The sequence below is a fragment of the Alnus glutinosa genome, chromosome 13, assembly GCF_958979055.1.
Source record: "Alnus glutinosa chromosome 13, dhAlnGlut1.1, whole genome shotgun sequence".
NCBI lineage: Eukaryota > Viridiplantae > Streptophyta > Magnoliopsida > Fagales > Betulaceae > Alnus > Alnus glutinosa.
Window position 1 is genome coordinate 2,793,634 of NC_084898.1, and position 22,148 is coordinate 2,815,781.

General features: G+C 36.5%; 2 protein-coding genes across 2 annotated transcripts; one reads left to right on the forward strand and one right to left on the reverse strand.

The window, feature by feature from the left end:
• Positions 1–5,661: 5,661 nt before the first annotated feature.
• LOC133853815 (uncharacterized) lies at positions 5,662–6,635 on the reverse strand. Its single transcript, XM_062289845.1, has 3 exons — positions 6,448–6,635; positions 6,260–6,361; positions 5,662–6,126 (listed from the first exon to the last, which is right to left on the reverse strand). The coding sequence occupies exons 2-3, from the start codon at positions 6,323–6,325 to the stop codon at positions 5,746–5,748; spliced, it is 447 nt and encodes a 148-aa protein (XP_062145829.1). The 5' UTR covers positions 6,326–6,361; positions 6,448–6,635; the 3' UTR covers positions 5,662–5,745.
• A 4,400-nt stretch (positions 6,636–11,035) lies between these two features.
• Positions 11,036–14,572, forward strand: LOC133854581 (subtilisin-like protease 3). The gene is given in 6 exon segments (XM_062290820.1): positions 11,036–11,347; positions 11,349–11,766; positions 12,720–13,210; positions 13,524–13,738; positions 13,740–14,490; positions 14,492–14,572. Coding segments are annotated over 6 exon segments (2,268 nt in total).
• Positions 14,573–22,148: the final 7,576 nt, after the last annotated feature.

The following is a 22,148-nucleotide window of genomic DNA, read 5'->3' on the forward strand; positions in this document are numbered from 1 at the left end:
TGTTGTTTGTGCAATGCAATCGAATCTATCCTTTCTTTCTTTCTTTTTCTTTTTTTTTTTTCCCATTTTTTTTTTTTTTTTTTACTCTATTGTCTTGAAGAATTGAAATTTTAGAAAGATAAAAACATCGTTTGAGAGCATTTTAGCATTTTTTTTTTTTGGTAAAATTTCAAAGCTTTCATTAAAAATCAAGACGAAGCATCTCGATCAACAAGTATAATGTCATGAATAGAAAAATAGGGTAATCTTCCATCCAAACATGCTCGATCTAGTGACTATTGGATTGCCTCCTTCACTAAATGATGAGTTGCCATGTTTGCTTCTCTTTTGATGTGTCTCATGTGCCATGATTGAAGACTTTTGAGTATCATCTTCACATCATCAACCAGCTACGTACCCATACCGACTTCAACATTGACCTTCCTTCCACAAGGCATGAACAACATCCGGTGCATCCCTTTCTATTTTGATATTTAGAGACCCAAATCTCTACTAAACTTTACTGCCTTCCATGTTGCATATGCTTCATCTACTATTGGGTCAGTTATATAAGGTTTAGATGAACACAAAGATGCTAACATATTCCTGCTATAATTTCTAACAATTGTACCCACACCCATCTTCTTGTTTGAAGTATCTATCGCCGCATCCACTTGACCTCATGACGAAATTTATCATAGAATGTTTTGTCACCTGGCTTGGACGTTACTTGACCATGTTGACGAAATCCAGCAATAAAGTTTTGTCACCTAAAACATCACCTAGACATGTTGATGCTGCTGAGTTATGTCAGAAAGTTAACAATGAAACCCTACTTATCATGCCGACAAAATATTCATGTCTTTACGGTGCGGGGATTCCTGCTCTAAAAATGCAACCTTTTTTCACATGTTGCATGGACCTAATCCATTTCCCTATAAATAGAATAGGACGTCCATTTTGTGGACCGAAAAGAATAGGCTTTTCTTGAGCTCTAAATCCTTTTGTGAGGATTCCATAGCTTCTTTGTTGTTGTGCCAAGAGAGTTTCTTGTTCGTATAACCAAGACTTTCTCAACAATTTATGATTTCAAGGATATCACAAACCACCTTTTATTTCAAAAACTCTATACAACTATGATTTTCTCTATAGGTAAGTTTAAGGCCATTAAAAGAAATGTTATCGTTTGCAAGATTTGGAGTTTAGATGAGATTTTAGTTTGATTTTGTTGCGTGTTTTTCCTTCTATACTCCTCTTGTTGGTTCTTTAGTTATCTTTTGGAGTTTAGATGAGATTTTAGTTTGATTTTGTTGCGTGTTTTTCCTTCTATACTCCTCTTGTTGGTTCTTTAGTTATCTTTTACTTTAGCACTGCTAAGGTTTCTTTGTAATTAGATTCGTTATTGATAATGAAAAGTTACTCATTCATAAAGAAAAAAAAGTTTACTTTGCCTGTATTTTAATCTTATACATTATAGCGATCGCTTAGGAGAAATTACACTTTACCCCCCCTAATGTATCCACCTATTGGCAATTTGACGCCCAATGTTTAAAAATTGGTAAATGACCCCCTGATATAACCAACTTTGGCACTTAAAACCTTCCGTCCACTTGGTCTGTCAAAAATGACGGAAAAGAGGTCACGTACAGCTCACATGACCACTTAAAGGCCAGCTTTCCAAAATTATCCCTGCTCAAAACGGTGAGTTGCACCCCATAGTAACTTTTAACGCATATACCTTCTCTGATATACTTAGAACTGTGCGCCGTCGTTCACCAAGCCATCGTTACAGACCTCCAAAACAAGCGCAGCTCAAAGGTCTCTTGCATTCGGGAAGGGAAGTGGAGACTTGGTCAAAGCTTTAACACTTGTTTGGCGCCTGCGATGTTGCCGAGCATCTCCTCCATGTATATGTACTTGTACCAGAGCTGGTTCATTCTCAGCAGGAGTGACACCGCACGGTCCTAGACATTGCGCGCGTGGTTGATGAACTTGTTCTTCATCTCTACCTCGGTATTGCGCTTCTGAGACTACATAGACGATTTTTATGGTGGGGAGGCCCCAGTTATTCTCTAGAATAGTTCGACGAACTTCTTGGGATGTTGGCCTTGGATGTCAGCGATCACGACCATGCCATTGCCATGTTGGGAAAAAAGGCGCGCCGTAACTTGTAAGACCTTGCCTTGAGTTTGCTTATAAGAAAAACAACTTTAGTAAACTGGTTGTGTTGTTTTTCCAGACACTAACTGTATCAAAGAGACAAAGAGGGCATCCTTGCAAATTTATAATGCATATCACTTCCTTTTCAGGTTGTTCTCAGCTCATATGATCATCATATTGTATGACGATAATCTTTAAAATCCTCCACTTCCAAAAATAGACATGTATAAATAATTGTAATCCGTTCTCCTCCCCGCACCGAACTGCAGCATCCTATAGGTCGTTAGATTGGTCACATCTTCTGCAGGTTTATTGTCGGCACCGAACCTTGCTATGGCACGCATAGACTGGAAAGAGACCCCCACGATGCATGTGATATTGTGGATGTCTACGTTGCCAATTCCGGGTAGCAAACCAATATCAAGAATAGGACATGCATGAGACACATCGTGACCGACTTGGTGGTTAGCGTTCCACGTCCTCTGTTTGACCGCCGCGTTTTCTCCGAGAGAGAGAGAGAGAGAGAGAGAGAGAGAGAGAGAGAGAGAGAGAGAGAGAGAGAGAGAGAGAGAGAGAGAGAGAGATTGCATAGTATTAGAGACTGGCATAATTTATATGCGCACTAGGCATCAAGAAATGCATGCGTACGCTTGAGGAGATTACTGTTTTACTGCAAACTGCAACTGTAGTTTCTGCAGACCCGTGTGGTGCAGAAACTGCAGTTGCTAATGTATTAAGATGTCAAATGGTCCCGTGTCAGTGGTCATCTCTTGACACCCAGCTGCCAATACCAAAGAATCTCCAACCTTTATCTATTTAAAAAGCTGAGGAAAGCGATTGGATATTTTCAACTTGTCTGAATGAACTTCGGACAGGTCAATTCTATAAGGACTCACATTTGCTGTAAATAGCTTGAAATCCAAATCTCCATAACGACAAAATGACGTATGTCCAACTGTCCAAGCATAAAAGCAAATGGTCTTCTAGCATGAGGAAGAAAGTGGTATCCAAGGTGAAAATTGATGGCACTAAACTGGAATTTCTTATTTTCCAAAAACATCAGATATAAAACCTCACAAACCTACTTGAACTGAGCCACAAAAATAAAAAAATCCAGTCGCAGAGTGAAAAAAAAAAATAAATAACAAAAACAAAACAAAATTAAGTTAACCTGGTGCACATAAAAAATGAGTCTCACTTCCCCCTCTTTTCTCCAAGAGACTCATTATGTGAATTTTTGTTACTTCCAAAAAAACGATCTTATGCTTCCTCATCATCCTCTACCAGTATCCTCTTGCATGCTTCATAGCACATGAAAGAAATCCCGGCGGCAAGGACCAACTTCATGCAGCTAGGGCCCATCCCTCTATACAAACCTAGAATCCCTTCTTGTTCATATATGCTTGCAAGTGCATGGAGCACATTTAAAACCAAAAATACACAACACTCTAAAACATGCGTTAACAAGCATGTTGTGGTGCCAGCAAGCAAGTTTTGGCATCCTGCATTAAAGCAAAGGAGTACAGCCCGTTGCATTAAAACAGCTCTAATTTTGGTCCTAACAAAAGGTGAAAGTACAGCAAAGGAGCTCCAGCAGAAGCATAGATTCATTTATCGGGGTATGGTGCCTGTTTTGAGCACAGCTTCTGCAAGAGCTGAATCCTTAATTGGCCTTCATCTTTTCATCCTGAATCCTTAGCTTCTCATCGATAAGTTCAAGCAACTCTTGCAAGCCAACTCCTGTGATGCACATGCATGTGTCTACAAAATTCTCTTGGCTTTTTGCACTTCACTCTGTTCTCCCCTGTTTTATAGTGTGTGAACAGAGGACCATTTCTCAGCTTCTAACTACCAACTGTTTCCATCACCATCACTCACCTAAGCTCCAAGGCAAAGTCCTCTTCTCGGCAGGCGATGCACGTGGCTTGTAGAAAGTATTTGCATTATGGGCATAGATGAAGCTGGCAAAGTCCCTGTTTTAGGTCCTTTTTGTTTTTCTCAATTTCCCAAGTTTTCTCCTTTTCATTTTCAGTTTTTCTGTCGTCATGGTTTATGCGTGGAGTTGGTGGCTTGGTGCTGGTGGTGTTTGGGCATGTTGAGTGTGCGTGTGTTTCTCCCTGCATAAGCTGGTGATTCTTTGTCTCGCCTCCCCTCCCTTTCAAAAACAGATCGAGAAGACTCTCTGACGAGGGTGGGTGGAAGACGATCGAAGAGAGACTAAGAAATCAACATTTAGTTCGGTTAGAAACCAGCAATCTTGAAGAGCACGAATCGTGGAATCGTAGTCATGTACGTCGCCGTTTTGGTTGGTTGAGATTCCAGTGTTCTGATGGTGTTCTCATTTGGGTCAGCGTTGCCTTGCACCGTGATGGTGTTCTAAGAGAGCGAGACAGAGAAATGGAGTTGAGTGAGAGAGAAATGGATTTTTAATATAAACGGTGTGTCTTGGCCAAACTCACCGTTTTGAACGGGGATAATTTTGGAAAGCTGGCTTTTAAGTGGTCATGTGAGCTGCATGTGAGATCAAGTGGATGGAAGGTTTTAAGTGCCAAAGTTGGTTATATCAGGGGGATTATCTACCAATTTTTAAACATTAAATGTCAAATTGCCAATAGGTGGATACATCAGGGGTAAAGTGTATTTCCCCTTTTATATATGTTTGATAATCTGGCTTATGTGATAAGATTGATATATTCAATATGATGTTTTAAGAACGTAGTACAGTAACGTTGTTAGTCATAATTAATATTAATTTGTACATCCTGAAAATGGGAGGCTCTCCAATTACAAGAGATCCCCTGGCCTCCCATAGTTTACGCATGAGATCATCAATATATGCGAAAAGGGGGTAACAAAAAGATCTAAAAATTAATATATATAGCTAACACTACAAAAAAAAAACGTAAATTCTGGACGGTTTTAAACCGTCCAGAAATGCAGAAAAATCCTCTGGAATTGATTCCAGACGGTTTAAAACCGTCTAGGAGAATGCGTCGCTGATTAAGTTTAGGGACGGTTTGGGGAAAACCGTCCGCAATTCCAGACGGTTTTTCTCAAACCGTCGAGCACTGTTTACAGACGGTTTTCTCAAACCGTCTGCAATAAATTGCAGACGGTTTTGACCTAAACCGTCTGGAACTTATTGCAGACGGTTTAGGTCAAAACCGTCTGCAATTTTCCAGACGGTTTGGGCCGAAACCGTCTCTAAATTATCTGGAAAAAAAAAAAAAAAAAAAAAAATTCTGGAGAGTTTGGGCCCAAACCGTCCAGAATATTTTTTTTTTTTTTTTTTTTTTTTTTAAATATGAATTTAATTAATAGAAAATTCCTTAATACAAAATCCTGCAACATCATCTAAATCCAAATTCATTTTCAAATCTAAATCCAACATCCAACATCATCCAAATCCAACATCCAACATCATCCATATCCAAATCCAACATCATCCATATCCAAATCCAACATCCAAATCCAAATTAAATGGCACCAACAACAACTTGTGCAAATTCAAATTCACACGATAACAGTCTATACGTACTAGCTTACATATCATAAGTTAAATTCAATTACAAGAACAACAAAAATCAAGTCCAAATACCTAGACAACTAGACATCACCTTCTTGGTTGTTTTCTGTTGATGGTACTTTTCCCGTCATAATCATGGCTACCATACGTTTGACACTTTCCAACTCTTGCTGTTGCGCTGCATATTTAGTGTTTTGCTCTTCGCACAAATTCCCCAAGCGTTCTACCTCAGCAGCCATCTCTATTTCTCTGGAAGTAGGCGCACTAGATATTGATCCTTGTTCGAAGGAATAAGAGGAGGATTTACCGGGAGTCGGCCCTAGCCCCACCCCTCGTACACGTCCGGAATGTTCCCGTCCTAGCACTTGTGCGCACGCATCGTTGTGCGACCAATATACCGACCCCTGTGAACTTTCTCGTCCTGAAGGCGACTGATTTTCGATAATTGCCTTTATCTTCGCCTGCACAAAACATGCAAATAAAAAATTGAATCTTTCTCAAGTGGACAAAAGGTTAAAAATATATATATATAAAAAAAAAAAAAAAAAAACCTTGAACCGGAGAATAATGTTTACGTATTTATTACGTACTTACCATAGCTTCCCCAGCCGTTACATTCACAGGGGTCCCATCTTTCTTGGTATGCGAGACAATGAACATATCGTCTCAGTTCGGGGTTTCACCTGTGTCTTCCTCCTGCAATATCATTAACATACTCAATTATAAGCTTATTATCTTACTATAGTGCTTACAAACCGTGAGTGTTTTAAATTTGTACGTACCATTTCTCGTGCAACCTGTGCAACGCTCTTCGATTCCAAAGTATGAAGAAATGTGTTGCAGCTACGGCTCATCTTGGCCTTCAATGGAGAATTGTTGGTGTAAGAGAAGTTCAATCCATATACTCGATCTCTAACATGATTCAGTTTTATTTTTATATTTTTATCCTCATGAGCACCTCCTATTGGAAATATTGAAGAAACTAACAAAAAGAAAACTACATGGATATTCATTCTTTATCACAATATTTTAACCTTTATTTATGTAAATTTTTACAGGGAGAGGAACTAAATAAATTAGTACAACTGTTCCGATCCCTCCAATTAAAACCGAATAGTACTAATCATGCAAGGATTTTTATTCCATTAAAGTTAGCTAATTCAATTCTCCTTATAATATATATATATATATATATATATATATATATAAGCTTAGGAGCTAGCCAAATAATTCTCTTGAAAAACCTAGAGTATATATTGGAGTTCCTTATTTTGTGGAGTACTGTAAATTACTCTATACGGCCACTGTATATATCCCTCCATCATAAAATGAAAAATAAAAAATAAAAAATTTCTCAATAATAAAAAATAAAATAAAGGGGAACATTATATATATAGCTAGAGAGAGTGGAGAAACTTTCATAGGACGAAAATCTGTCCGCTTTCTTTATCAATTAGGTGTAAACTCAGATATCCATCCATCCATCATGAAATTGAAGTCATTATATACAGTGATCTCATAAGCAATTGAAGGGAAATTTCACATAAGTTGTTACTTGCATTGACTTTTGATCAATCTTTTAACCTAATACTTAAGCAGTTGCATGTTTGACAAAGAGTGACAGCATGATGGTACGTTAGTGTTCAGATATATATCATATATGAAAGTGAAAATATTACAACATCAATTAATTAATTGTTAATTTCCACTTAGAGCCTGTTCTAGAATCTAGATATGTTTCATAAATAAATTTTTACAGGGAGAGGAACTAAAGAAACTTAATCATTCCTTCAAACTTCTCAAATAGGTTCCCCCATAAATTAATGATACCCCAAATGGGCCTAACCATATAACCATTTCCATTCTAATCTCAAAGCACTCAAAACCAAAATCAATTGAAGATCCAACACCTGTTTTAAGACCTCAATTCCATAGGAGCACAATCAATTTGAAGAAAATCAAACCGGAAAAACAAAATCTCTATATCATTTATGCTATAGAAACACACCAGAAATGGTGGTTCTGTGTGCAGCATCAGTGTCAAGAGGCAGTTTATCCACCATGAATTGAATTTGGAGGATCTCTTAGATAAGTTGGTTTGGCTTTTGAAGAGATTCTACTGAGATGTTTCCATTGATATTTGATTGTATTGCTGGTATAAAATTAATGTGAAACAAATCTTTGGACATCATTGATTTCCAGAGGATTCCTTATTTACCACATAAGAAAGTTTTGAGATTTCATTTAACATTTAGCCACTAAGTACTCTATAGACAATAAAATTCCTAGAGCAATTTTGGACTAGTGATAAGTGGTTAGAAGTTAAGTTACCAAAACAGTTAGTATGGTTAGGCCTTCCATATATGGCATGTACAAGAGCAAATCAAAATTTCAGATCATCTATTGGAGTAAGAAGTTTATGGGAATGAGATATTTGACATCTGTAAGTTCATTTTGATGAAAGTGATATTTGAGTTTTAGGTAGTCTAATCTATTCTCGTAGGCATATATATGTTTAATGCAGCCGATTTGTTCTTCAAGCATATATAATCATTTTGATAAAATACTAGTTCAGCCATGTGTTTCCATATTTGATTTATATGACGTAATTGATGGTCTGAACTTACATTCAACAGCCTGGAAAAGGCTCGCCTGATTTTGTACTTGTTCTAACAAAAAGTAGTAAGTAACCATTTCCATTCTAATCTCAAAGCACTCAAAACCAAAATCAATTGAAGATCCAACACCTGTTTTAAGACCTCAATTCCATAGGAGCACAATCAATTTGAAGAAAATCAAACCGGAAAAACAAAATCTCTATATCATTTATGCTAAAAGGCCTAACCACAATATTCCTTCAAATGACACCAATACAAATTAAATCAAGCTGAATAAACATCATAATGTAAAATAACGGACTTAAAAACATAGACAATATTATTCAAGTTGACAAAAATAAATCCATTTCAACACATATATCATACGGCCAACCCCCCAAAATTACCAAACTTGAGCATCAAAGGGCCAATCGGCCATTCACAACCTAGAACCATAACCCAATCGGTTTGAACCAAAGAGGACCCAATCCATTCAATAGAAATCAAAGAGGGAGAGAGTGGATGATTTTTAACACGAAGTGGAAAAAAAACCAACCTTTAAATCGGAGAGAGCGCCGGCAGAGGGAGAGAGCGCCGGAGAAGGGAGAGAGTGCTGGCGGCAGCCGGGTGTGAGAGACTCTGAGAGGGAGAGAGTGGATGAACTTTAATTTCAGCTGGAGAACGTACGTGCAGATCGATATGAGCTACCTGCGTTTTTTCCCCATTTAGATCTAGGGCTTCGACGGTTTGAGAAAACCGTCCGGAATTAGTAATTCCGGACGGTTTTCTCAAACCGTCTATAAATAGTATAGACGGTTTTTAAAAAACCGTCCGGAATTAGAAAATTCCAGACGGTTTTTTGAAACCGTCTATACTATTTATAGACGGTTTTAAAATAACCATTGGGAATTCTATAATTTCGGACGGTTTTAATAAAACCGTCCGTATTTTTAAGGACGGTTTTAGTAAACCGTCTGTATATCTTTTTTCCCGACGGTTTTACCAAAAAAGTCCAGAATTTTTTTTTATAGACGGTTTTTTAAACCGTCTATAAAAAAACCGTCAATAATTCCTTTTTTTTTTTGTAGTGTAAGTACTGGAATCCATGAATTTCCAATGACAATCTATAAGTCATAAATGTCATTTCTTAATTTAATTACCCATCCACAAACTGAAGTGTTTGACATAATTTTAAGAGTAACGTTAAAAATTACATTTTTATTATTTCACAATGTTAACTTGACAGTTCCAACCAATTTTTAAATTTTGTGTAAAGCGTCTGCCCCACACAAGTCGGGTAAGACTCAGCTTTGCCACGGGTGTAGCTCCAAAAAATTGTTTGCATCCAATAAAATTCGAACCTTAGACGTACCTGATAAAGGTGCCACCAAATTGAAGGCCTTCACTACTTGAGCCAATCCCTTGAGGTTCAATATTTATCCAACCTTAACAGTCGACATTTCCATATTCAGTTGTCTCTTCACATTTTCAAGGTATCATGCATGCAAACCATTGTATCTTTTCTTTCTACACTTCAATCGATAGGCTTTTACTTCACTCTTTCAAATCAGTTTTTCGATCCAATAATGGTGATTATTATATCGTATTTTATCACATATACCCAAGACTGAGATAATAACCAAAAAGACTTTATTCTGTTAACACTTCATTTCAACAAACATTCTAGGAAAGTTTGACATTCTTTTCAGATTAAATTTTCCTCTTTTTCTCTTTACTATTGATGACAAAAGATTAACATTGTTATCTTTGAGGTTTATGTTCTTAAATAAATTCTGTTGTGATCACAACCGTTATATTAGAGGTCTTTAAATAAATTAAGAATAATTAATTAAATACGTGATGGCATAGTTTTAGCGTCCATCGACACCAGCTTAGGTTTTCAGCTTCTTCGATTCGCACACCATCGAATTTGGATTGGACAACAGCAATTATTAGGGATGAGAGTTTGTTGCAGCTTACATTAATTTGGAGAATATTAACTTGATAAACATTTTTAATTAATGATCATATATATGAAAATTAAAAATACTTGATGCATGTTTTTAGTAAAGAGCAATAATATATAAGGGATCAAGATCATGTCATCGATTGATCTCCATTTCACTTGAAGTAGTGAGGAATCATTTGATGATTGATATTAGATTTTATAGATCAAATTATGTATATGTTGACACATAATAAATAATGAGTATATTGACACATTATTTAAAATTTTTAAACAAAACAGTAATATGAAAACCCTTAAACGTAACAAAACAAAATCTGGAATGTGAAAGAATTAACAATCAGTAGTTTAGCAATTAACAACAATAATTAATTATGTAAGATGGCCATTTGGCATCGGAGGAGCAGCTATAGCAGGCCTCGGAAGTTAACATAAATCCAAAATATCATAATCTCCATCGCCGCTCGCTTTGTTCCTGACTACATAGATTAAACTGTTCCATATACCTTAAACTCTTGTGCGCAACCCATTTGCCAAAAAGTTAACCAAGTCCAAACAAGCGGCCTCAGATGCTCTAATTACAATGTCTCCAACAAGAAATGCCGGCATATACACCCACAAATTGTATAACCCACATTCCCTCTCTCTCTCTCTCTCTCTCTCTCTCTCTCTCTCTCTCTCTCTCTCTCTCTCTCTCTCTCTCTCTCTCTCTCTATATATATATATATATATATATATATATATATATGTGGATGGGGATCGATGAAATGACACAAATTAAGCAACTGCATTATTTCTTCCACAAACATGGAGAACAAGTGTGGACTCTCGACAGCAATGGTGGTAATTACATCTCTACTTAGTGTCATTTTCATGCTTAATCTCACACCATCAATTGCCCAAGAAATCACCGAGCTAGATGAGAAGAAAAGCAGCTTACAAACATACATTGTTTACGTCAGAAAGCCGGAGGGCAGAATTACTATGGAATCAGAAGATTTAGAGAGCTGGTATCAATCATTTCTACCTCTAAGCATCGATAGCTTGAAGCAGCAGCCACGCATGGTTTATTCGTACCGAAACGTGGCTACTGGTTTTGCAGCAAGATTGACAGCCGAGCTAGGAAGCGAAAGCCATGGAGAAGAAAGATGGATTCATTTCGGCACGTCCAGAAAGGATTCTGCCCTTGCAGACAACTCACACTCCTAACTTCTTGGGGTTGCACAAGGAGGTGGGATTTTGGAAAGGCTCCAATTTCGGCAAGGGTGTGATTATTGTACTTTTGGACACCGGGGTATTGCCGGATCATCCTTCATTTAGCGATGAAGGAGTGCCTTCCCCGCCTGCTAAATGGAAAGGCAAGTGTGAATTCAATGGCGCAGTGTGTAACAACAAATTAATCGGAGCAAGAGTTTTCCATAAAGGAAGTCAAGTAGTGGGAGCTGCACCATTTGATGACGTAGGGCATGGCACTCACACAGCCAGCACGGCAGCTGGAAATTTTGTAAAAGATGCCAATGCACTTGGGAATGCTAAGGGTATGAATTTAATCAATATTTAATTTATATACTAACATCATCACATATGGGTTGAAACTCTCACTAAATAAGTGTATTGAAACATGCATGTGGATAGGGGTGTGCATGGGGCGAGGCGGTGCGGGTTTCCGCCTTTTTTGGCCCCACCCCGCACCTTTGCTGGTTGGAAATTTCTAACCCGCAAACCGCACTTGATAAAGACTAACCGTGCGGGGCGGGTTCGCGTGGGGCGGGGATTGCGGGGTAGGGCGGGTATATATATTGAGTGGCATTTATGAAATTTTGATTTTATTTTGTAAAAAATAAAAATTCAAAAAAATACTGGTTTTTTTAATAAAAAAAATTAAATTCATATTAATTTTTCACAGAATCTTATGAATGCAAAGTCAAATTTTTAGGAAATCAACTCTGTTTCATTAAAGAAAAAAAATTATAATTTCAAAGTTCCTTAAATTTAGTCATTTGACATGTTGACACATATCTTTCAATCGTTCTTATTTCCATACAAGAACATTTTCCATGGAATTAGCCTTGTAAATTAAACTAAAAGCCCTATTAATTATAGATAAAATTCTAAGAAACATGATTTTTTTTCTTTTTTTCTCCTTTGTGCGGTGCGGGGCGGGGCGGGGACCTGCATTTTTTAAAAGGCTAAACCCGCAACCCGCCCCGCATAAATTTCTCAAATTAAGACCCTAACCTGCAAAAAAACCTGAAAACCTGGTCCTCTGAGGGGCGGGGTGGGGCGGGTGTTGCGGGGCGGGGCGGGGATTGCGGGTTTTGCACACCCCTACATGTGGATTATTTAAAAGAAATGAAGAGTCAATTGACGGAGACAAAGTTTGAATTCAGAGCTTTTATTTTGATATATACCATGTTAAATTATCATTTTTTCTAAAAAGTTAAACTAATAGGAATAAATTAATTTAATCATTTAATTTATATTCTAATAGGTACTGCGGTTGGCATGGCACCTTTCGCCCACTTGGCAATCTACAAAGTATGCTACCCAAATGTGGGTTGTGCTGAGAGTGACATGTTAGTTGCGCTAGACACTGCTGTTGAGGATGGTGTGGACGTGCTTTCCCTTTCTATTGGCGGAGGCTCTATTCCTTTCTTCCAGGACGGCATTGCATTGGGTGCATTCAGTGCAATCCAAAAGGGAATTCTTGTGAGTTGTTCTGCTGGGAATTCTGGTCCCTTCTATGGTTCTACATCGAACGAGGCCCCATGGATTCTCACAGTTGGAGCAAGCACCATTGACAGAACCATAAAGGCAACGGCACAGCTTGTAAATGGGGAAGAATTTGATGGCGAATCACTATTCCAGCCTCGAGATTTCAATCCAAAATTGTTGCCTCTTGTTTATGCAGGTGCAACTGGTAATAGCTCTTCGGCTTTCTGTGACCCGGGTTCATTGAAAGACAGCGATGTGGAGGGAAAGGTAGTGTTAACTCACCACATATTTGGAAAGCCTAAGTTGATTGGAAAAATGATAAATTTAATTATTTAATTTATATTCCAATACAACCTCTCACTTGTGCGTTAAAACTATTCCTTAATAAGTGAAGTTCAAACTCTTTCATAGTAAGTGATGCTCAATACGTTGAATATTCAAATGAAATAGAGGTTGAATTGACAGAGACGATGATCGAACTCAGGATCTTTGCTCTAATACCATGTTAAATCACTACTTATCTAAAAAATTAAGCCGATAAAAGCTTATGAATTTAATTATTTAAGTTATATTCTAACAGGTAGTGTTGTGTGAGAGAGGTGGGGAGAGTGGAAGAATTGTCAAAGGCGAAGTAGTTGCACTTGCTGGTGGAGCTGCCATGATTCTTATCAACCAAGAGGCTGATGGCTTTTCTACCCTTGCTGATGCTCATGTACTTCCCGCTACACATGTCAGCTACTCTGCGGGGTTGAAAATCAAAGCCTACATCAACTCAAGCTCAGCACCAACGGCAACAAGGGGAGTCATCGGCTCCGACAGTTGCCTCCTTTTCTTCCAGAGGACCAAGCACCGCCAGCCCAGGAATTCTAAAACCAGACATTATTGGACCCGGCGTTAACATTCTTGCTGCATGGCCTGTTCCTCTGGACAACAACACGAATTCGAAATCAACATTTAATGTTATTTCCGGCACCTCAATGTCATGCCCTCACCTCAGTGGCATCGCAGCTTTGCTCAAGAGTTCACACCCTAACTGGTCGCCTGCTGCCATTAAGTCCGCAATCATGACCACCGCTGATTTACTAAACCTTGAAGGAAAGAAAATTGCCGATCAAAGGCTTCTTCCCGCTGACATCTTTGCCACCGGCGCAGGCCATGTTAACCCATCAAGAGCAAACAAGCCGGGGCTGGTTTACGACATCCAACCCGACGATTACATTCCTTATTTATGCGGTTTGAACTACACAGATGAAATGGTAGGGGTTATTGTGCAACGCCCGAGGGTGAAGTGCTCAGAAGTTGGAAGCATACCTGAGGCACAACTGGATTATCCTTCGTTTTCAATTATACTGGGGTCTAGCTCTCAGACTTACACGCGGACGGTGACAAATGACGTCGGCCGAGCTAACTCAACTTATACTCTGGAGGTTGCGCTTCCTACAGGGATAGCTTTGGCAGTAGGACCTTCAGAGATCACATTCACAGAGGTGAACCAGAAGGCGACTTACAGCGTGACATTCATCCCACAAAGCAATAGGGTACGTAATTCAGAGTTTTTCTCAGGGATATCTGAAATGGGTTTCTGATAGGTACTCCGTTAGAAGTCCAATATCTGTCATTTTCGAATGAGAAATAAGCACCAATAGAGATCCGCAATAAGAATGATGGGGAAGGAATAAACACCAAAGAAAACTTATGCTCTCGGCTCTGAAGGGTGTCATGCAACTACGTGGCCATCTCCGCCATTGTTTCTCAGCATTTAATCAATCATATCAATGTTTCTCTCTCTCTCTTTTTTTTTTGCTAATTTTGTCGTATCCCCTATCATTGTGATTTTTTATGTCAACCAATTACCATCATCTGAATACTACAAGACTGTCGTTTCTTAGATTTGATTAGTATCAAGAATATTAAATGGCCCATCGGCCATATAATTCAAACAAAATAACAATGGAGCAGCTAGAAGCTTAGCTTTTAGTTGCTCTATCATTAAACAGTATATGTTGATTTTGTAAAACACCGGCCAGCACCAATAAAAGAAGTTTGCTTTAGTTAAAACTTAAAAAGGCCAAGAGTATTTAAAGGATGAAAAAAGTACACATATCTCTTTCAAGCTACCATTCAATTGTTAATGTACCTTCTACTGACGCCGGAACAGAATAGCGATTATTCTGTAGACTTACAATAGGTAGTTTGCAAGGAAGAAACAAGAAAATCACCTAAAAACAAAGAGAAAACTCTGAATTTTGATAATTAATCAATAACAATAATCTCCTGACAAACGCCCACAAGCTGGGCTTAAATAGCTGAAAATTAGGTTTTTAGAAGAATTTTGCCAAAAATAGCAAAATCTCGAAAAGCCTAATAAATCTCATAAGACTTGAAATAAATACAAATAAGCATATTATGGAAATACTTTGTACCAAAGAATATCTCCAAATTAATGAAAAATACTTGGTGCCAAAGAATGACCATATTTTAGGGAAAAAAATAATAACTATAATATTACTTGACGACAACGTAAATATAAATATGAGAATTCTTTAAAAGATGAATAAAGAGATTTGTCGATAGTCTCTTCTTTCCTTCTTAGTCTTTCTCTTGATGAATGTTGACAACTCGATAGAGAATATCTTCTAAATCACAATTTGTCAAAGGTCTCTTCTTTCCTTCTTGAGTAGTTGACCCTTCCCTTTCTTGCTTAAATCAAACCAATCACATCGCCACATCATAGACTAATTAATTCTATAGTTAGAAGAATTTTGCCAAAAATAGCAAAATCCCGAAAAGCCTAATAAATCTCCTAAGACTTGAAATAAATACAAATAAGCATATTATAGAAATAGTTTGTATCAAAGAATATCTCCAAATTAATGGAAAATACTTGGTGCCAAAGAATGACCATATTTTAGGGAAAAAAATAATAATTATAATATTACTTGACCACAACGTAAATATAAATATGGGAATTCTTTAAAAGATGAATCAAGAGATTTGTTGATAGTCTCTTCTTTCCTTCTTGAGTAGTTGACCCTTCCCTTTCTTGCTTAAATCAAACCAATCGCATCGCCACATCATAGACTAATTAATTCTATAGTTGCGTCCGATTTCCTCCTGCATCATCTACGTTACCAACTATATCAATGTTCACCTCTCAAACTACCAAAAAAATGTCAATGCCCTCCCTAGAACTAACAAAAGAACAAAATTGACCCTAATTTTTTTTGAATAAGATAAAAATGTCTTCATAAATTCAAAAAAAAAAAAAAACTAAAACTAAAACTAAAAAATTTAAAAAATTTAAAAATTATTTTTTAAAAAACAAAAAAAAAAACTAATTTTTTTTTTTTTTAAAAAAAAAGCAAACGAAAAAATAATTGAAAATTATAAGAACATTTTTTTTTAAAAAAAAATAAATAAATAAAAATAAAAACCAGTTTTTTATTAAATTAAAAAAACGAAAAAAGAACAAATTTTTTCTTTTAAAAAAAACAAACGAAAAAATAACTGAAAATTATTTTTTAAAAAAGAAAATAAACAAACAAAAAAAAATTTATTTATTTTTTTGGAATAAATTTTTGTTATTTTATTTTTTACTTTATTTTAATAATTTTATGAAGGGTATTTCTGTTATTAGGGGGACATTGACATTTTTGGTAGTTTAAGGGGGGACATTGATGAAAGAAATCTAAAACCTAAAAGAAATAAAATGTAGAATAATAAAATAAGAGAGACAAGAGATTTTACGTGGTTCAGTCTATGACCTACGTCCAAAGAGTAAAGCCTAGGGTTGGCAATTCTGGTTCACGGGTCGGGTTCGGGTCAACCCGACTGACCCGATTATATAAACGTGTCAACCCGAACCCGACCCGATTATTAATCGGGTTGTGACACGTGACCCGAACACGACCCGATTAATAATCGGGTAACCCGAACACGACCCGACAAACCCGACTAAAAAACGTGTCACCCGTTTACCCGACACGACCCGACACGGCATCAATTTCACTGTTTTCACATGTTTCAACCTTCAATTTTTTTTTTTTACCTTCAATTTTTTTTTTTAATCGGGTTATAATCGTGTTGGCGGGTCAACCCGGGTAATTGGGTTATAATCGTGTTGGCGGGTAATCGTGTTATCGGGTCAACCCGTGCAATCGGGTCATAATCGGGTTGGCGGGTCAACCCGCGGGTTGACCCGCCAAACACGATTATAATCGTGTCATAATCGGGTCAACCCGATTATGACCCGAACCCGATTATAGCAAACCCAAACCCGGTTTTTTCGTGTCGTGTTCGTGTCGGGTTCGCGGGTCGTGTCAAAAATTGCCAACCCTAGTAAAGCCCAAAAGGCTACATTGTTGCTCTTATTGCTTGATTAATTTACAGTACAAATGATCCCTATTTATAGGGATATAGAGAGAATACAAAATAATATGTAAAGAGAATATAATCAAATCAGAATTGAATGTATTCAAATCTGATTTGATTATAATCAATTACAATTAATGAGGATTAAATCAAATCTTTCAATATATGGAGAGTACCGTAATATACGGTATCAATATATTTTCTAATAATTGACACAATTAGTAGTTTGGAGGGGTATATTGACAATAAATTGATAGTTTAAGGGAGTTTATGTGTACTTTTCCCTTAAAGAACTCTTATAAACTTATAATAGAATACTCAACTATTTTATATTAGTTGATTCCAAATGAGTTATATGCACGGTTTTACATAAGAGTGTAGGACAAAAAGATAAATGGTCCACCAAGCATCTTTGTTTATGGTGGCCGGCAGATTCTCTGCTTTTTACAAATGGTCCACTAAGCTTCTCGTATGCTTTATCTTATCCTTTTAACTGGTTGACATGATTATGATATTCTATGTCGTCTAGTGAATGTGCATGTAGAGATAGGACTTTCATTGTATTCAAGATGACATAGTGTTTCTATGCCATTTACTAATAAAGACAAATCATGCGACAAGTCAATATTTTGTCTAGTTGCCGTATCTTCAAGCAAATCTTTAGCTTTTTTAATTTTATATGCACAAGGTGTATAATTAATTGGAATTTCAATAACAAACAACATTTTTACTATCCTTTTTACCGGCCATATGTTACCATAAACTTGTCGATGGTTGATTTTTAATCTCTTTTGCTTTGTCGGACATAATGATGTGATTCCGCATGATTGGTAAGTGCCTAGGGGTTTGGTGGCAAAAATGAAAAATAGGCATTCTGTATTCTACCTCTATTATTGTCGGACAGTTGAAGTGACCTCTGACTTTTTCAACCGATATTATTTCTGTTTGATCTTTGCTTTCGAAATGTCAAGGTGCATGGAGTCGAGCGGTAGAGTCGGAAGGCGATGTTGTTTTTCGACGTCGTTCTTCGTCTCAAAGGCAAGGAACGACATCTTAGCTTCTTCGTCTTGAAGACGAGAAACCTAGAAAAACGTCTTGGTCAGTGATAAAATTGAGTGGCGTTAGGAAGAAAAGGGAGGTGAAAGAGTTGCATGTGAAGCTTATGAAGCCGAAAGCTAAGCAAAGGACCCAAGCAAGAAGGAGATGAGTCTGGATGAACGGCGCAAAGAAAGTGACTAGTTTACATATATGAGTTTGAACGAAGGACCCAAACAAGTTGTAGAGTACTGGAGAGCTAGTAGAGTTTGTTAATTTAAAATAAAATATTCCTAAACCTTAGAACAACGTCGTTTTAGTACGTAGCATGTGGGTTTCAGATTCTAGAGGTATTATCATGCCTTTTAGCTACGATTGTTCATGAAAATTGATCGGGTCTGGCGCATTGCTAGAAAGCAATTTTTATGAAATCTTTGTTATTAGGCTGAAATTTTCAACAAATTGAGTTGGAAGAATTCATTCAAATCAGTTTTTAAAAATGACGTGTCATTAAATATATGAGAATTAATTACTTGTATGGTTTATCAATCCCATTAAAAAAGTTCTCACATGTTATTAAAAAATGTGTATTTCTCATATGTTAAAGAATACGTGTTAATTTTAAAAATTAAATTATAAGCGTTTTTTACAATCCAATTTATAAAAATTTCTGTCCATCTTTATTTAATTTATGGACTAAAAGTCTAAAATGTAGAGGGCCAGGTGATCGATCTCATTTTCATTAAATGTAATTTACAGGTTTGTAAAGAAATAGAGTAAAAGATTATATCTGAATATTTTCCTTCCAATTAATATAAGAGCCCGACCCAAAAAGAAAAAGAAAAAAAAAAATTACACTATAAGACTTACTGACCGACCTTCCCTTGATGGTGCGAGACCAGCTCAGCTCCACACACGCAATCTCTCACAAAATTTAGTAGCAATGGCGAGCAATGAAGCGCAGCACAGAAACGAGGAAGACGGCCAAAGACGAAGACAACAGCGCGCAAGTGGCCCCGATAGTCAGGCTCGAAAAGGTGGCCGCGCGTCACCATATTATGTGAATATTTTCACAAACACGTAACGGGATAATTTTTTTTTTTTTTTTTTTGAACCACATAAAACGAAGTCTTCTTTTTCTTCTCTTATGTTGACCTGGGGACTTCTTCACAAACCAACTTTTATTTGTTTTATCTTAAACACAAAACAAATTCATTTGAACTGGGTTGTGGATAACATACTTTTTTGAACTCGATTGAGGAGAAGACACTTTAATTTTGTTCTTTCTCTCTTGGTCACAAATAGTGATATGCCAACCAGGAGGTAAATATACAGCAGCGCTGGTGAGATTTGCGGAGGTGCAACTATCTAGGATGTTGTGTACGACGCCTTTTGGAGGTGGCTGGTGGAGATCGAGGCGACGCGGATTCGGTGAATCCAGAACTATAGTTGCAGGTAATTTTGTTGAGTAGCAACGTTGGCTTGTAGATCGGGAGGGCTACAATGTGGTAAAGTGAATCATGTGATGTTTGTGATAGTAGGTGATACATTAACGGGGCTTGCTACACAAGGGACACTCATCCGTTCCCTATGAGCTTTTTTTAATAAAAAATTAATTTTTTATTATAAATAGGTGATGTGGACGGATGAGTGTCCCCCATCAAGCATTTCCCTACATTAATAGGACCTTTGATAGTTTCTCTTTAGAGGATTTCATCCAATTTGGCATTTGTCACTCTCAAATACTTTCATTTGAGAGTGCGTCTGCTCCATCTTCTTTATAACGTTCTAGATTTTAAGATATAAAATATAATATATTAAAATAAAATTTAAGACCCAATAATAAATATGAATATTTATAAAAATAAATATTTATTAATTAAAAAGTGTTTATAATTTTAATTTGATAAAAATTTAAACGAACTTTAAACTTTAGAATAATAAAAATAAAGTCAAATTCTGATTTGGTCGATTGCTCTTCTTAAAGTCATTTTCCAAATTTCATAATTTTTAAACTTCTTTTAGAGTACGAAAAGACTCGTAAAAAATACTACTCTTTTTGGTTTGGATGAAAATTCATATCTAACATTAGTGGGCCCATTTTACTTTTTACATGAAACCAATCCAATCCAGTGGAACTCAGCCCAGCCCACGTCTAAGACCCTCTACTGCCTAGCCCAGTCCACGCCAGATGCAGATCAATTGCTTGATTTTCTTCCAAGCCCAATCCATCAGCAGCAAAAGTAACAGCATTCACGGCAGCTTCACAGCATTAACAGCAGATTAGAGCTGCATTAGAACATAAAAACCAGTTAAATAGTGATAAGGTAGCGATGCCAAAGCAATGAATTTCGTACTTCGGATTGTCCTTCGAAACAGGACACTGACCACCTGCCATCTTCCCCAGCCATTGATTACAAACTACCCAAAGCCATCCAACCGTTCATTTGTGTATAAAAAGGGAGGTGCAGCCCCCTTAGATTCACGCAACTTCTCTTCTTCTTCCTCCTTTCACTGTTAAATTCCTCTCTCAGCAGAAACTCTCTCTTGTTTCTCTTCCAAACCAGCAGTAGAGTCCAGCAAGCCAAAGCTCTGCAGAAACACTCCCAAACCTCCCTTCTCTCTTATCTCTTCTCCCTCTCGGCAAGCTGGAGTTCCAGCATCCTTGCACAGGAAGATCCCCTCTGTCCCATTCTCTCAGGTGCAGCAAAAGAAAAGAACAGAAGAACTCTCTCTCTCTCTCTCTGTGTAAGCCTTCTCTCCTTTGTGTTTAGTTTTTGTAAAAGGAAAAGAAAAGAAACGAAAAAGAGGAAGAGGTAGGCGTACAGGAAGAAGAAAAGAGTAAAATTGGAAAGAAAACAATAGTAAAGAAAAGAGACAAACAAAAAGAAAGGACTAGAAGGCCTTCTCCTTAGGAGAACACGTATAAAAAAGAAAAGAACAAATTAAAGAAACAAGGAAAGAGATAAGGAAGAAAAGAGGAGGTTCTAGAAGTACGTGGGTGGGTGTGTGTGTTCGGTGGATTAAAGAAAAAAAAAAAAAACAAGAAGTATCTAGAAAAAGACAAAAACAAAAAGAAGAAACAAAAAGAAAAGATAAAATAACTAGTTTTTGCAAAAAATATCATTTAAGATATTTGATAAGTTATTAATTAAAGCCTTTGATTTACTTTATGTAATTTTTAAGTTATTAACTTTATTTTAATATTTTGTGATTTTACAGTGTTTATTATTTTAAGTATCTAACGTATTAAGCTGTGTTTTAACATGGTATTTCAAATGGTATATTTAGATAATAAATCACGTCGTTGTGATGCCTAAATATTTAAAGTATTTTTAAGCATTATTAATACTAATGCTGTTATTTTGCCCAATTTCATAAAAGAGTTAATTATGTAGTTATTCTAAATCTATTTGTTTTTAAAGTATAAATCATGTTAATTATATTAACGAAGTTATTAAGTTTATTTAATATAAAATAAGCAATATGTTGGCTAAAATCTATTTTGGTATCTCACTATTTCAGTTAAAATAACTGAAATAATACCTGCTTTAATATTATTTAATTAAAGATTCAAGTTATTTTGAGTTGCAAAGTTGGTGAGTTTTAAACTGATGTATTTATTTTGATAAAAAGAACATTATGCTATTATGAGATCTGTTTTGATAAAGAAATATTTAAGGGTCTTGATAAATGCCGTAATAAAGTCCCCATAAAATATTAGTAATAAATTTTAAATGGACTAATTTTATATGCTGTGATAATATTTAAATAGGAAATTAAGTTGAGGTTTAAAGGT

Bases quoted from the DNA above. Each gene is read 5' to 3' on its own strand.
- LOC133853815 (XM_062289845.1), bottom strand. From the start codon at position 6,325: ATGTTCATTGTCTCGCATACCAAGAAAGATGGGACCCCTGTGAATGTA. The intron at 6,127-6,259 runs GTAAGTACGTAA...TGTTTTGTGCAG, and splicing joins TAACGGCTGGGGAAGCTATG to GCGAAGATAAAGGCAATTAT.